Source organism: Lepisosteus platostomus, chromosome 1 (genome assembly GCF_059453375.1).
Source record: "Lepisosteus platostomus isolate fLepPlt1 chromosome 1, fLepPlt1.hap1, whole genome shotgun sequence".
NCBI classification, from domain to species: domain Eukaryota; kingdom Metazoa; phylum Chordata; class Actinopteri; order Semionotiformes; family Lepisosteidae; genus Lepisosteus; species Lepisosteus platostomus.
The window spans coordinates 6534633-6551914 of record NC_142611.1 but is presented as its reverse complement, the minus strand read 5'-3'; the positions used below and the strand labels follow the sequence as shown (position 1 = coordinate 6551914).

The window sequence follows — 17282 nt, the reverse complement described above, 5'->3', positions numbered from 1 at the left end:
GGGACAGACTGATTTTTGCTTTTCAACAATAAAAAAATTCACACAATTGGATCTCCTGCATGAAGAGATACGGTAAACAAAATCCCTTGAATGGCTCAAAGCACCAGAAACACTCTAAAATCTAAGATTTTTTTTATCTTTTAAACAAATAAAAATGCTTGTAGTGAGCATAATATAAAAATATATATTAAGGATTACTGTCTTTGCACTCTGCATCGGTTATGTGTCAATACTTATTTTAACTACAGATCATTGGTTATACAAACCATATTTAACCACCCCTCTCAATTATCGAGCCCTATATTACAACAGTATGCTGGAAATGATGAGTTCCTGTGTGTTTTCCTTAAACATTGTTGGTCTAATTGACTCTTACACTCTGCAAAACTACCTTTTCTAGGAGGCTAAAAGATGCTTCCCAGACCCACGTTGAATGGAAACAGTACTAACCAATTCATCAGATTGCAGGGATTTTTTTAATTTTCCATTTTCTCAGGCTAGAAATATGTGCAGAAATAATGATTGTGCATTGCTGTGAAATTCTGTTTCAAAATGAAGGATTAGGGCTCTCCACACCAGACAGCAGGATTGCTGCTGTTATACCCTTGAGCAAAGTTCTTTACCTGAATTGCCCTCCTGTGTAAGTGGCTAATTTTCCAGGTTGTTATTGTAAAAGGTAATTTATTTCTAGGGGATTTATCTGGTTTAATTAAAGAATAACAAATATCATAAAATAACACAGTATTTTATACCGGACTTTATATACATTTTGTAGACATTTCATGTAATTATTGTGAATGTCGCATTAAGCTGCGTGGAAAACATTTGGTTCCACTATGGGAAAATAACTCATGTTTACTCTTTCTGTTCATATTTACAGTGCCATTAGGTTTGGTTTGGCAATCGATTTTGGAATAATAGCTCCTATCTTCCTCTGTAGAGAAAGCATAACACCAAAAACACAGAAGGCACTGGAGTGTTATTTGCAGGAGCAAGTTAAACCCGACTTATAAGAAGCAGGAGTCCCTTAAAGTAGACTGAACAAGTTCCAATTTGCTCCTGGCCTTTGCTAGGATCCCGAGTGAGGCATGTGCAAGGGATCATCTCACTCCTCTCCTGGGGTCCTTGCACTGGCTTCCTGTTCAATTTCAATATCACTTTAAAACCCTCCTACTTACTTTCAAGACTCCACAATATACAGTATGTCTCCCCTGTTTGGCTGTGTGTTCAATATGTTCATCTGCGCTTTGTGGGTGACAGGACATGGAGTTGCTACAGTATGTCCCAACTTCAAAAGAAATCAGGGAATCAGATGCATTACTTATATCTAGGTAGTGCCTAAAAGCATACTTTTATCATTTTTTCTGCTTCTGTATCTGCTTTCTTTTCTTGTATTTGCAATATTCTCTGTGTGGATTGTAAAACTCGTTGAGATTATGCTGTGTTTATTATTGTTATTCATTGCTAGTTTCTTAGTGATCCAAGGAGTTCATCATTTCTTGAAGGATTCCAGCAAACATTGCACGCTATCCTTAAGGACAGAGAAGTGAAGTAGGGTGAATAAAATCATTTGCATGTATTAACCAATCCCCAAAAGAATGTCGCTCTCCGTTATTGACACAGCACTCACTGAATAACACTCTACATCGCTCCAGAATTCGGACCCACATGAAATGTGAGATAAAGCTACCAAAATTTGATAGAGCTGAGCTTGTTCTTCTAGTCACTATGGGTGAGAGAGCCTTGTCTGTCTCTGTTCCTCACTTGCAGAGTGACCTCCCTTTCTCATCTCAGACAAGCAGTTTCAACTGTGGCCTTTAAAAAGATCTTAAACCCTTCTCTACCTGCAGGCCTAACAACATCCAGTAGCATAAATTATTTCATTACCTTTCTTCTTCCTTCTTAGTAATTTTTAAGTACCTTGACTTCTCTTTTAGCATTTTTATGTGAAGCACATTGAGATTCACTGTAGTGAAATGTGCTATATAAATTAAGTGTACTGTTATTATTTGTATTTGTATAAATATGTCTGATGTTAATATACTAACTGGGCTCAGTACTATAGTAGACAATGAAAATTTCTAGAGATTATGTACGCTTACTGCGAAACTTTTTGCAGGCTAATTTTTTTCAGCCAACAAGACTTTGCTTAACTACTATCTAGCTTTTAATATACCTTGAACTATATGTCTAACAGCTCTAAAACTGCAAAAATCAAGTACTGGCAAATTTGTCTGAGTAAAACAAAAGACAATTTTCTTGATAAGGGTGGCGGAGCGTAAATTATGCATTTTGCAATAGATGTTAATCACAGGTCTAAAAGAACATCCTTACAATATGCTGATCTGCTGTGAGGCCAAAAAGCATCATCAGTTAGTTGAATAGGATGTCAGTAGAATGAGCGATACATAGGAATCGTCAATGTTTTAAGGGCTATTTAAATTTTCAAAGGGGGAGGAAGAATTGTTGTGTAGATGTTCATATGCCTAGCTCAGAATGCAGGGGGAAGTGTAGCATCATGGGACAGCAAGGAACCAGTTCTGTCACAGTGAAAGAGTCACGAACTTGTAACATTCACTAGGAATAACTGCACAATCTGCTGGGGACTGTACGCTGAGTGAAAAATCTGTACAGAATGGTGAGCATGGGCTAAAAAAGGATACTTGGGAATGTGCGATGGAGGACAGCCCGGGTGGGCAGTTTCTGCTGCCCCAGAGGGTAGTGTTCACAACTGGCTGAGGGACCCGGGCAATCTTGTCATCTTGTTAGGAGGGCCTGCACAACCTGGTGAAGTCATGGCACAAGAGGGCACGTGAGGAAAACACTGTTCACATTGCCCGTGGAGCAAAATGCATACCTCATCTTCAATTTTGCCTTACTTATTGACTCACTTTCATTTTGGGCATTGATGAAATCACAGAGTTTCCCCCTAGACCAGGTCTTTCCAGTGCTGGTCCCACAGGGCTTGTACACCAGCAGGTTGGTTAGGTTCCTTTAAAAGAACTGACATCCATTTTCTAACTGTTCTTTCTAATTCTGGGTTGCAGGAGACGCTGGAAAGGGCACAAGGCAGGGTGCACCCAGGATGGGATGTTAATCCTGAAGTTTTTTATTTGGTCCAGTTAAGCAAATGGTCGTTTAAAGCTGAATGAATACCTGCAGACTGACCCTGCAGGACAAAGATTGAACACTTCTGCCTTAGATCAACAGTATTCGAGTCTTTTCTCTCATTAATCTGGAATCTTTTTAACATAATCTTCTAAATTTAAAAATAAATGTTTGGTAAATTAGACCACTTACATGTACTCTATAAATACATTATAATAGTGGGTGATTTTGTGGGTTTAAATTTTAACAAAAATGTAAATTCAGAAATTGTATTTTATCCCTTTTAGGTCTTGTTATAACTTTTAGGTCAAAGAGGAAGTAGATTACTTATTGCATAAGACTTGTTTTTGTTCTGTAAAGTTCCAACATCTATCCACTTAGATATTTTCTCTCTTTGAGAGTTGGTGTAGATAATTGCTATATCTTCTAAAAATCAGGCATCCATTTTCTGCATTTGTTTTAAAAATGGACTCCCTTTAGACATACAGTATGTGTTTCATTATTAGTCACTTCATATTTTTGACCATTTGTTATGAAAAACATTTAAAGCCTGTTTTCCTAACAACAGTAGTTTTTGCTAATTAAACACGTGCAGTACAACATAATCACTTTTTTTTTAAAAAGCAACAACAACCATAAACTGCTGTGTTCGGGGTTTGCAATACATCTTACAAGGCAAAAATTCTTTCATAGGTCTGAGAAGACAGACTGGCAGTGGGATAACTATAATTCATACACAATAAATATAAAAGTAGATGCTTTTTGCTTGTGCTGTACTGTTACTATGTTATTATACCTATAGTGTTAAGACTTTGCAAAAGGCATGCAACATTTTCATTATCTGCTGCTCTCAAAATATGCTGAGAGGAAGAAAGAACAATGAAGGGAAATGCTTTTTCTTTCTTTTGAACTCCAGTTTCCAGATTGTTTCACATTTTAAGTTAACATTTCATTAAGCACAGTGCTATACCACATTATTTTAGAATATGCAGTTCATAGTGCATAGATCATTCTGTTGACAGAACAAAGATCCTGGGATACTGTATATTATACATGTTATATGCCCCCTTGGGCATATAACTGATGAACTATCACTGTTAATGGAAAAAGATTTTTTGATCATTCACAGAATATTTCACAATCGCAAGTGTATTTTAAACATTTTTGTCAATAAGATCAGAATCACATTTTATTAATTAGAAACAGCCACCAATTTGCAACTTGTTTGAAGATACTAATCTTCAGCATTTGAATTTTATTTGGGAAATTCGATCAGTGGCTGGGAAATTGTGCCTCAGTGTCCCAATGACTCCAGATTTTTGCATCCAGCCATTTATAGTAATGGCTCAATCAAATGGAGGGTTTTCAAAGCCAAGCCCACCAAGCACAGAGGCACTTGGAAGGACTAGAGTCTAGTTGGTACCCCATTGCATTACTGAGCTCACACACATACGCAGAAGTGCGGTGTAGGGACAAGGCCTATTGTTCCACTTAGAATTAAGTGTTATTAAAGATTTCCAATAATCTTTGTGCTGCCTTGACTGGTCAGTCTGGCGCCCATCTGACCCATTATCAAGCCGTATCAAGGTTGAACAGTACAATGATACTGTTGCATAGTGCAGATGGGCTCCATCATGTCTGTACTTTTTCTTCTAAAAAACCATGGGGCGAAGGTCCACTATCTATCACCCAAAGGAAGATCCACCAATTAGGATCTGCAAGTAGGATACCAGAACCAAACCTGATAGCATCTCAGCCAGTCACCAAAATTGTGATGTCGTACCCTAAAAGTAAGAACTCAGATCATTTTCAGTGGTTAACTCACTGGCCCAATATCTCTCCAACTGAAATGGCAATCTGACTTTTCCAACCAAGCAGTCTGAGTCAGGACTAAGAACTTTTCTCTGAGATGCCAAGCAGTCAATAAAGTGCAAGGTGTTCTTCCTGGAACAGAAGAAATCTTGCGTTGACGAACCCACTATTATTTTCGCCTGATCAACGAAAAAAGACTGTTGGACACTTCGTTTTTGTCAACATTAAATATCGGAATACATTCTTTTCAAAAGTTTAATTTAATTGAGAAATGTATAAAGAACCAAGCTATAGCCAGGACAAACCGAATTCTCCCCACCTGACTGTTTTTAAAGATTGAAGTTCGACAAGAAGCTCATTTTAGCAGAGCTGCCTAAGAACCAACGCAAGCTGTCCAGCAACCCAAAGCAAAGCTCTACTCTTTTACTCTCCTCTCCTCACATGGGGTCACCATAAATAAATGTACCTGTAGGTGAGGTGGGGTTTTAATTTACTGTCACAATTTCTAATTATTACAGTAAATTAAAACTCCACATCACCTACAGGGGAAATTTGGAAATGCCCATTGACCTGGACAGTCTGTCTTTGAACTGTAGGAGGAAGCCATCCAGTCCAGAATCAAGCCCAGAACTCAGGACACAGCACTGTGTGTTAAAAGCCATGCCACTATACCACACTTTCAGACTTATATTGAGCAAAACTGCTTTTCAAATTATCAGACCTCTTATAATATGAGAATGAAAAGATCCTTCAAAATGTCATTGTAAGATGTAAGGCTGTAATTATAATGACCTGACACAGCTTAGATATATGAAGTGTATAAAGGGAGTAAAGAAAGATGTAGAACCATACAATTTCAAAGAGTATGGGGAGATGTACTGCAACCTTTGGATGGAATTTGAATGTATAGACAATGGTAAGAGGTTGTGATTATTGTATTACATAAGAAGTTGTACTCATTACTTATTTGTATATTTTCCGATGTCATTATATTTGTATGTCAAGGTTTTTTGCCTTAATTCTTTTAAAATAATAAAAAAATGTTATTAAAATAAAGAGAGTTAAGTAGAATGATCTTCTGTTTGTAATTTCCAACAGCTTTGCCTCTTTCCTCTTCCATTAAATTCAACCTAGTTTTAGTCATGTTGCTGTGTATGCATTGTGTGAAAGACATTAACACATACTGTACGGTAAAGACTAATGGGCTTACATTCAGTTTTGAAAGCCCAGGTTCACTTACTATTGTCATGAGCACATACAAATAAAACCATTGCTGACTGTCACAGAAAATGTATGCCATGAAATTTGTTTAATCAAAAGGGGGATTTAGATGCCTTTTCCATTCTTAGAAGATACTCACTGTGAAGGAAAACGTCGAGTTTCGTATGTGGCAACATCTACAGTACATGGTCTGTACCACAGGTTCATGGGACTACAAAAGCAAAGCTATGTCAAACATGACAGCGCCTCTCAGCAACAAGGTTCATACCATGCAACAAGCTCTCAGCTCTAAGACCAGTGGGTCCCTGAACATAGAGACACTTTACTTTTTATACATTAGTTTAATCATTGTGTAAATGGAAAATGGTGCAAATGCACCTGTAGAGAAATAGAATGGCAGTCATTCTTAAAGTAGGGAGAAATGGCAGACTTGTGTGCCCTGATACTTTAATGATGGCACCGAGCTCTTCAGCTGAAGGCGTATTTAGAAATCTAATATCTAGACATTTCTGCAATGGAACTGTATATTTGGTGATTCCATATCTACCAGTGTCATATCATGTCACATTTTACTGGGCTGAATGTAAAACTTCTTACTAATGAAGAGGTATTGTGATAGTGCTTATTTTGTATTGCAGCACAATGAATCCACCAGTACAGTAAATAGCACACTCATGAGCTACTGTGTGTGCAATTTGATAGAGAGCAAACTAAGAGATGTTTGATTTTTCAAAGAAATACATACCCAACTTTTAGCTGCCAAACAACTAGCTTGTTTTCCTTGTATACAGGCTTGCTGGATGAAAGGAATGTGTTGGCAAGTTACTGGTGGTGCTCATACACAGAAAACTATGTTGTGTCAACACAACAGGAAGTCACTATTAATTGTTAATTAAAACTTGACAAAACAGTCAGCTCTTTGAGATTATGTGGTGAAATGGGACCTTCTCATAAGCATGTTTCATTTTGTTATGGGAGAAAATGTCATGAGTACGCCTTCATTTTTCTTTAATGAAATTCCCATAGCAAATTTGCTAAATTGATTGGAAGTTTTTGTCTATTACATGGCTAAAGTTATATCAATCCAACCAACCAAACAGATTGGGAATCCTTCAGTTGTACCTATGGAACCACAAAGTCACCAAAATAGTTGTGCATAGGATTAACTGGGCAAGCTTTACTGTGTCTTACTGTATCTCTTCAGCACCTTTACACATCAATTAATCTGGCTAAACTGCTCAAGATGAATAATTCATACTTTTTGATGAAATCTACCACATTGAAGTCCTGAATGAACATCTTTGCCAGGTCCTTCATTTCATGTCCTTCCTGCCAGTATGTCAGGTATGACACCTGAAGACCTGCTCTTGCCTCATCTCGGAGGTTAGGCTGGGCTAGGTTTTGGATCAGAGACCTGGCAAGTAAGGTTTCCTCATCCTGGTCTTATCCAGCCTCCTGTCTCTTCTCATTTTTGTTTCAGGCCCGACTGGAATATTTCTGGATCGGCAGCGTTATTGTTTCCCATGGGACTTGTTTGTTGGGGTCTGGAACAAGTTACAGATTCCTGTTGTTAAACGCGATACCCTGGTTTCTTTCAAGGCTTCTTTCTGGATTTGTTGAAAACCATGTTTTCAAATTTATAATGTGGTACACATGCTTTGCTTTGAAGACTGTGTCCCACATTATATGATTATATTAAATTTACATAGATTATAGATTAAATGAAAGTTGTCATTGAAATAAAGCCCAGGTCAGACCTTATTAATAGATACACCAGTGTTTTTAATTCACACAACAGGATAAAATTCTTTGAATCTTACCCCCTAATCCTCAAACACATAGTTTGTAGTAAGGTGTATTCAAGAAAAAAGTCCTTACAACAACATTTACTGTATCTTTCCCTTATGAATCTGACTTTCGCATTAGTGAATGTTATCGAAAGAGAAATAATAGAAAAAAAACATTTTTGATGGACTTAAACTTTATTTCTAGGCACATCATATTTTTCAAACAGCTTAAAAACATTTTTAAATAGCTGGACATTTCTATTATCACATTTAACACACCATGATGGAAAAAATAACGACCGCATTTGCTTTTGCACTATTGCTCACATATACATACTGTACGTCACAAAAGCATTAAATAAGCCTGAAGAAATTAATGTTAATCAGCGCGTTTATAAACGACCATGCTTTCCAGATCTTACTACTTCCTGTTTCAGTCACATTTCTAAAGTTACATACGTGTAAAAGGAGCAGTCACATTATTTTTTTTTAAACAGAGAGCTAAATTCTAAAAGCAGAACAAATACGCAGTGACGCTCTAGGCTGCTTATCAATATTCTTCTTTTTCTACTTGAATCATTATCAAGAGGAAAAGAAAATACGAGGTCGAGCCGAGGATGTGTACGCGCCAGACGAGTAGAAGCACTTCAACATCTTGAATCAGTCGGAAGACCAGCTTCGCAGCATATCGGTCAAGACACCGTCTACAAGAACGAAAAGTTATTTACTTAAAAATGTGAAGAATAAAAACGTCTGTTGATAAACCTTCGGAATTCCGCCATCCCATCTGCACAATCGCAACCTTGTGCCAAGAATGGTCGTAAAAGTAGTTTTGTATCAAACCCTTTTAACTTAAAAAAGAGACACATAGTGTACATTATCTTTTAATGGTCTTTTCTTGATTGGTTGTTTAGCATACTCCGTAAATCGGACGATATAAATACAATATTCCAAATGATACACTCAAGACTATACTAGTAAGAAAAGAAGTGCACAGTCAACCTTTGTTTTTAACAACTGACTGATTACTTGCAACAAAGGTGGTCTCATATTTTAAAAATGTGCAAGTTTAATTAAAAACAATCATCAGGGAAATGTTTAAACTGAACGGAGGTAACAGGAAATGCTTTTTCATTAAAGGTATTTAAACAATTTAGAAAAAAAATGTTAGCAGTTTTTTCATGTTAAAATGTAAAACATGTCATGTTAATTTCGCATAACGTGGCCTTAGGTGATTACTTACGGTATTAATCCTGTTCCTCAACTGGGGTCTGTAATGAAAAAAAAATAATCGAATTACACACAGCAGTCCAAAGCAACGTGAGAGCACAGCAATGGGTCTGGCCGACAAAGAGCAAATGTGTTTTTCATTTATTTTCTCAGACAAATACTTTTGGCTTCACGTCTTACAAGACAGTAAATAAACACAGACATCAAGTGAAAAATAATACTGTATATTTATTTTAGGCGCGCATGGGTGACATGAGCACTTTACACGTGGATAGTCAATGTGTGAGGGTTTCTTGGTACCTCATAATGCACCTGTATAAAAACGATCAAACAGTGGCACAGGCGGAAGAGTGGGATGGCAGTAAAAGGTCAGTTATCGCCTTACATTCTGACTTGGCTGGACAGGCTGGACGGGCTGGACAGGCTGGACAGGCTGGACGGGCTGGACAGGCTGGGTTGGCTCCTGAGGGACAGGCTGGGGTATTCCGAAATTTGGAATAAACTGCAGGGAAACCCAGAGACCCACACCGTTAGTGTTACAGGACATTGGACTGGCAATGTGCTGAAGCCAGGGCAGACCCTGGACACATCTGTTTCACAGGCCCCTTGGTGGATGCGTTTTAATGGGTGCCTTCCATTTCTATGGGCAGATTCATGATTTATATCAGGAATATATATCTATATATTTTGGCTAGCCTGTCCTTGCTGTGTGTGTGTATATATATATACAGTATATACTCAAGAAGAAATCTTTGTTGAAGTTTTGTACAAAAAAACCGCGGTGAAAGATCATGAGGAAGCAGTGGTCTTACGTTAGGGGGCAGGTGTGGCAGGTTTCCGAAGGAGGGGAACAACTGTGGATGGACAGAGAGACAAGATGAATACACACTCATCTGTCAGGTTCCACGGCGGCCATTAACAGAGTGGAATACAAAATCGGCGAGTATCTTACATTTGGTGGCACGTTTCCAAAGCCATGGAACACCTTCAGAAAGGAAAGAAAAAATACATAATATTACTGCTCTTCTTTAATACCCGAGGGAGTGACAATCCATGACTATCTCAAAATATCTTACATTCGGGTTCTGCTGTGGTCCTCCTGTCTGGGGCATATTTCCATATGGGAACATCTAAAAAGACAAAAATGTTATTTCATTAGTATAAACTGGAGGTATTGCATTGAAATATTAGGAGTCTATGGACAGGAAAGGAGGAAAGAGCAATAATTTACATTGGGTTGCTGGGGTAGCTGTGGCAGCTGAGGTTGCTGGGGCATCTGAGGTGGCTGAGGCATGTTGGAGGCTCCTGGGAACATCTGTAAACGCAACAGCACAGCCAGGTATGAGAGAACAGGAACCTTTTTATGTGGCGTGTGTGTGTGTGTGTGTGTGTGTGTGTGTGTGTGTGTGTGTGTGTGTGTGTGTGTGTGTGTGTGTGTGTGTGTGTGTGTTGGCGTGTATTGCTGACTTTGTCAGGACAAAATCTGAGAAAATGTCCCAACAATGTAAATGAGTTTCGCCCTGTATTCTAAAAGCCCGTTTCCTTTAAATCTAATAGTGACCACAATCTTTATCACAGGTACAAGAACAATACACAACTCTGTAATATTTTTTTATAATTAACAGCATGTAGATGTAACGTACCTGCTGGTGCTGTCCAAAGCTGTAGGGGAAGAGCTGGAAGAAAACAAAAGATTTATCAATTTTTCAAGCCACCTTCAACCCCACCACAGGGGCCCCTGCTATTGTTCCTGAGGTGTAATCTTGCACAGTGCAGTCCACACATATCAAGTAATTCATATATCCAGTCATTAAGTAGAAATCTACATGAAAATATTCCAGTTGATATAAGCGATTCAGACTTCAGCATGAGCTTTAAAACTGCTGTATTTTGATTACAGTGATTATTCCAGGTGGAAATGGCTATGTGGTGCTAAATGGCTAAATGGAATAAAAAAAATGAACCAACTCTTCTACTAAGGTATGAAAAAAAACAAACTATATCCCTAAAAGAAAAACAAAAATCCCAAAACGTACAATTTCAATGCTCTGTCTACCAGCGGGCTGGGGGATCTTCTGTCTGATAAATGCCTGGGAAGGGAACATCTTCAAGGGAATCAAAACAATAAGTAAACATGATTGACAATTTCACACAGACAAATACATAAATTTAAAAGAAGAATCTGAAACCTACCGCCCCAGCATGCTCAGGACCTCCGAAAGACGGTCTTGGGTATCCATAAGGAAAGAGCTGCACAGAAATAAGGAATCTGTTAGATTTCCAAGTACTTTTTCAAAAAGAGGTGATAGAATCACTTTCCCTGGGTGACTAAGAAAGATTGTACAAGTAGATAACTGCTGAGTCTGTTACCGATTAAATCTACCAGACTATTTCTGTTCTGCATTTCAGGCAGGGGGAGAGACGTTTATATATAAAGTTGAAAGAATGCGAAGGAAAAAAAAAATTGCATTAGGATTTGAAAGCTGCATGAGCATCTGTCAGGCATAACACCTTCTTGAAAAAGAAAAATATGGTAGGAAACTCACAATCTCAAAGCTTGCAGGCCGGGTAGGTCCTTGCTGCTGGGGTGTCTGTGATGGTGGAGCATAAGGATTGTTCTGCTAAAACAAATCAATCAGTTTTATTGCATAGCAAAATTCAGCAGTGAGATGGAATTTTAATGTAATTACCAGGAATCAAGTTATAATATTATATACTATTATACTGTATTATACAGCATATAGTATAAGGTGCTCAGTTGTTTCATGTCTTAAGTCAGGTTTAAAATGAGATCAGACCAAACCACGACTAATTTCTGTGTAGGAACTACTGCAAATTAGATCCTTAACCATAAGAAATAAAAGGTGTTTCAGAATTCAGTATTGTCTGTTTTAATAAAATGTCTTTGATTCAGAGAAGACATACATCTAGAATATGCAGTAGAAGATTAATTCAGTTGTGAGGGAAGGAAAGTTGTTATTCATATGGGTGCCGTTTTTCTGAGTTTGTTCAGGGCTATACTATTCAGGAGGAGGTAATGAATTTGGATAAATCTGAAATTATTATTTTTTTGCTCTGTTTGCGGGACGCTTGCTGTATGCCTTACCTGTTGGGGTTGCTGACGATATGGAGCAGTTTGCTGGGGTGTCTCCACCTGTGGCAGAAACTCATAAAGAGGCTGCATCTGTAAACGACAGTTTTCATTTTATAAAGAAAACTATATTTGTAACTGGCAGAAAATGAGACCTTAAAAAACATCATTTCCTTAGAAGTTGTAGTTCCTATAGACATCGCGATATACATGTAGATAAAATACAAAATGACATTGTCAAATTTCAAAACAACAAAGAAAAAAGGAATTTTGATACATTATTTCTGTTGTCCACATTATCAGATTAAATCCGTAACAATAAAATACTAAAAAGACAGCTAAAAGAAAATCTCACTCCACAAAAACCTTTAAATATTTACATTTCTGCCTGAAATATTTATTCTTCTGTAGCCATTGCTTTGTTTTTCTCAAGTAAATGTTATGTGTAAACATAAATATAACGTAGTCACATACAGTAGTACCCATTTACACATTTCAGAAATTGACGTCTCTGTCCTTTCTTTTTCAGTTTCAGAAATTAGCAACCTACAGTATACTAATAAGCACATTAGTTATATTTTCTGCAGTCATTTAAGTGAAATGGTAAATATTTACATCTGTTTACTTCAGCGCATTCTGAATACCGGTACTTACTGGTGCTGCAAAGATGCTGCCAAAGAGGCAGGTGAGCAAAATTATGGTCTTCATGTTTGTAATTAACACCTGTGAAAACAGTGTTCGGTTTTGATTATAATTACTGTAATGCTTAGATTGTACATCTTAAAGTAATTGAAACAAAACTTCCATCCCATCCATTTTCTAACCTCTTTACCCTATACAGAGTCGCAGGGGAGCTGGAGTCTATCCCAGCCAGCAATGGGCGCAAGGCAGGGTACACCCTGGACTGGACACCAGTCATTTGAAGTTCTAATTGAAACACTCTAGAAACCTAGAGAAGTAATTGTTGCCAGAGACATCCCTCGAAAAAATTAATTTATTAAAGTTATGTACGGTAAATAATTTAAAGAAGAACAGTCAGAATCTTCAACGTGAATGTTTCTGGTAGGGCCAGTACGGGTATTAACATTGACTGGTAAGTGTAAATTCATTGTGCCCCAAATCTCCTGAACAGCTGTATGTTTGGCAGAAACTACCCTTAAAGAGTGTTAGCTCCAAAATCCTATGCGGGCTGGAAGACACATAGTCTGCCTTCTTCTTTCTTGGAGAGAACAAATCCCATGTATTTAAATAGAAATAAGAAAATAAGTTTTTAAAAACGTACTTTACCCTTGGTGACTCCTCAGAATAAAAGCTCTCCGAAGAAGCTGAAGGAAGTGTGAAGATTTAGCGGAAAGTTGCTGCATTTAAATACTGAAACCTCTGAGCAGCTAGCCAATCACAGGTTTGTGTGCTGTTGTTGACATCACTTACGCACGCCTACACTTTCTTATTACATTGGGGAACTGACTGCCCTGCAGCCTCTTTAATTATTTCTAATCACAGTGTTGAATTATGCCTATAACAGTACTTTTTTTTTTGCTTACATAGTAATCTGTTTTTTCATTGTAGGATTTTACACTTACTATTCATAAAATTGAAAAAAAATAAAGCCTTCACCCTGGCAAACTCCTCTCACGTCTAAATCTTCAGCTTGCATAGGGTTGTAATACATGATTTTTTAAAATGTGAAGTAAAACAATATGTATAATCTCCCAGATAAGTGAATGATTTATTTGTGTAATGATTATTACAGTATGAACACAGTCGTTATTTCCAAAGACTTGAATTTCAGAACATTTGTAAAAAGATAAGCCAAGTCCAGTTGGAGATAATTACTGTTCCTATTCCAGACTAAATTTACCTAAGATTACAATGTGTAAATATATTTCTGTAGTCAAACAAAGTATATTTGTTTAATAGGCTTGAGGAAATGTATACATTTGTTTACTTAAATCAATACACATGTGATGTGAGAACGTAAAGTAAGAACTGTAAAATAAGAATTAAGTAAGAACCTAAACTGTGAATTTGTTCTGAGCTTTATTTCCCTTCATGATTATAAAAGGTATTTTTAGTGCACCTGTTGTACACTAATGAGTCACACTGTAGCAATATAGAAAACTGCAAATACAATGTAAGAGCTAACAAAGCTTCTAAAACATTTTTATAGGTAAATGTTTAATTATACAACTTTTGGAGTATTTGTAAAAAGCTCTTTCTAAATCTTTGCAAATACCTAGTGACCATTTCAACAGATGTTCTACTAATTAAACATGAAAATATTAAATGCAGTTAAATATATTCAGATAAAGGATTTTTTTCTGGTTGCTTGTGCAAATTTTAGAAGTTATTTAGATGTCATACAAACATTCTTTAATAAATCTACACATCTCTTCTGGTCCTGAAAAGCATCTTTTTATGATGCTAAAATTCAATTTTTGTCATGTTTTGTCATTCTAAATGAAAACACGTGATCATTTACTTTACATGAAACTAATGCAAAATAAAGAAATTGATGGCGATTTCTGTTGTTGATTTATAACTACAGATTTGGAAACAAAATCTAAAATCCACTAAGGCTACAATCAATGCAGAATTCAATTAAATTTGTAAATGCAACACCGTAAAGCAGAAGGTAATTAGATTAGGGTGGCTGAGTTTACAATTTTGAGCTTCATGTAACATATAAAATTATATGTCTACAGTAAATAGATGCTCTGAGTTTGTGATTAGGCATGGAAGCCAGAACAAAACATATAATCCAGACTAAATACCGGGCCTACATGTGCTGTGCCTCACTGAATGTCCCAGAGCTGCTGTCTCCAGTGGTTGGTGGTGGACATGTGCACACACCTGGATGTGTCTCCCCCACCACACTTTAAGTGCTTGTTGTTCATGTTCTTTGAAGTGCAACAGTACTGTTTTTTAGGAACAAAAAAAAACATTTAATTTGAAAATACTATTTAAAAACTATTTAAAAGTGCAGATCATGATAAATGAACTGATGACGTCTTTTCTTCAGATACTTCTGAATATATTAATATATACCGTATGGATATTGTTAATTTATGCTGTACATGCATAGAAGTATGGGATATTAAATAATAGCAAACAGTGTGTGATCTCAATTGCTAATTCTCAGAAATTATTTAGGCATTAAAAATAAGAAAGTACAGTATATGGTTGTTGAAATGCAAAAATAATAATGATAATAATAACAATAATAATAACTTAAGCATTCAGGTTCCTTAGTATTAGCTCAGTTTGTGTCTCCAAACATATTTCTTAACAGGAGCTGTGATAAAATATTGTATTACATTGCTCAGATAACACCCAGTGTAGTCTTGGTTTTTGAGGGTTCAGATTTTGTTGGCATAATTTTTTTTTCAGTAAGAAGCCAATGTAACATTTTTAAAATGCAACATATGTTAGCCTGGCATTTTGTTTTTGTTTATTTTTACAGGTATTCAATTAACAAAGCAAAAAGCAATATGGTCATCCAATATCAACTTAGCACGTTTCATTGAAACCCCAGACAACATTAACTCATTAGAGACATCATTACATCATCATTACATCAAATTCAAGTCAACAATTTAATTTGTCTCCACTTTTTTATTTCCACATCTTGACTTTATAATATTGATGTGGAAGTAAAAATATTAGCAAATTTATTATAAATCTTTTTCTCACGTTTCTAATCATAACTATAATGGTGATAAAGTTAAATTAAGGGGCAAAAAGGTTTGTTTGCTGTGAAAATTGTCTCACAGTTAACATGTTCTTTTTTATTCCAGCGTTACGCTTTTTAAAACTCCACTATGACCACTACAGACAAATCCATCATCATTGTTTAATACGTACTGTCCAACTCCCTGGGTAGCAACTACTGTTGCTTGTGCGATTTGTACCACTTTTAATAAAAATTACATTTGTTGGTCCATAATGAAATTTTGAACGAGGTCGCAAAACTACAGTAGGTACAACCTGAAAAGTCAGTTTGCAAATAGATACGGTTTTGAAGGATGAATGCAGTACAGGCTCCGTGTTGTTAGGGGATAACATCATGGCAGGTTGGGGAGATTTTGTCCAGTAACCTTAAGAGACGTTATCCCAGAGCAACTCACACCCCGGCCTGTGCTCTTTTCCCTCTGCAATGGTGTCTTTCAGTGGGTGAGTGAAGCACTACATTTTGTAAATATTAACAATAAAAGTTTTGATAGACAAAATGCTTGTCAGGGGTGTGTAATATGAATAAGCAGGCACCTGCTGGAATGATACTATACTCCTGGCGTAATAGCAGGACTGCAGACTCACGCTGATAAAATCCCAAACTCCTGGTGTCCTTCTTACAATTCCTAAATAAGCTTGAAGCGCTAGACTGCTCCCAGAATGAAAAATAGAGGATCAGCTGCATCTTCAGATTACACTCCCAGATTAGACCCCTGGTCTCCCTCAACTTGGGTATTGTGTCTTGCTCTGTGGAGGAGACCTACTGTAGATAGGAGTATTTAATAACTCAGTTTCCCAGCCATGTTCTTTAAGAAAATGGCTGGTTTAGATCCTTGAATCAGTTAGCTCTTAACTGCCAAATGGGTTCCTCCTCATTTTAAACAGACTAGCAGAACCACAGGTTACACAATAGAGTCTCTTTAGTCTCTAAAACCCCATTGGTGTTTCTGAGATTGAGAGTGACTCAAGTGGACAAAGTGGACATTAAGGCTCAATGATTTCAAGACTGAGACAGGAGTGTCTGGGAAAGAAATCCATCATAGTTACAAGATACTTGTATAAGTGATTACTTCTTTAAATTAATAAGGCATTGGAAAAAATCTTTTTAATAGGTAACGTATTAGTTTACATAGTAACTACGCACACCACATAGATCACTGATGACTTAATCCCTTAGACAAAAATCTTATTAGACAAGAAACAATTTAATGTCTGATGGCTCTCCATGGTAAAATGACTAATTAATATTCTAATAATATCTATTCTAATGATTTCAGTGAAAATAATGAAGCAGACAGGTA

At 36.8% G+C, this 17282-nt stretch overlaps 1 protein-coding gene across 4 annotated transcripts; it reads right to left on the bottom strand.

Annotated features, from left to right (window-relative positions):
- Positions 1 to 8104: 8104 nt before the first annotated feature.
- Positions 8105 to 13631, bottom strand: LOC148677600 (uncharacterized). 4 transcript variants are annotated; one of them, XM_088599416.1, is made up of 14 exons: positions 13537 to 13631; positions 12904 to 12972; positions 12265 to 12342; positions 11705 to 11779; positions 11352 to 11408; positions 11195 to 11263; positions 10802 to 10834; positions 10390 to 10473; positions 10235 to 10288; positions 10111 to 10143; positions 9971 to 10012; positions 9544 to 9660; positions 9172 to 9199; positions 8105 to 8632 (listed from the first exon to the last, which is right to left on the bottom strand). In XM_088599416.1, the coding sequence occupies exons 2-13, from the start codon at positions 12955 to 12957 to the stop codon at positions 9176 to 9178; spliced, it is 720 nt and encodes a 239-aa protein (XP_088455542.1). In that variant the 5' UTR covers positions 12958 to 12972; positions 13537 to 13631; the 3' UTR covers positions 8105 to 8632; positions 9172 to 9175. The 4 variants fall into 4 exon arrangements, with proteins under 4 accessions (XP_088455542.1, XP_088455452.1, XP_088455629.1 ...); XM_088599326.1 differs by having other exon boundaries at positions 13532 to 13623; XM_088599503.1 differs by having other exon boundaries at positions 11705 to 11776; positions 13532 to 13623.
- Positions 13632 to 17282: the final 3651 nt, after the last annotated feature.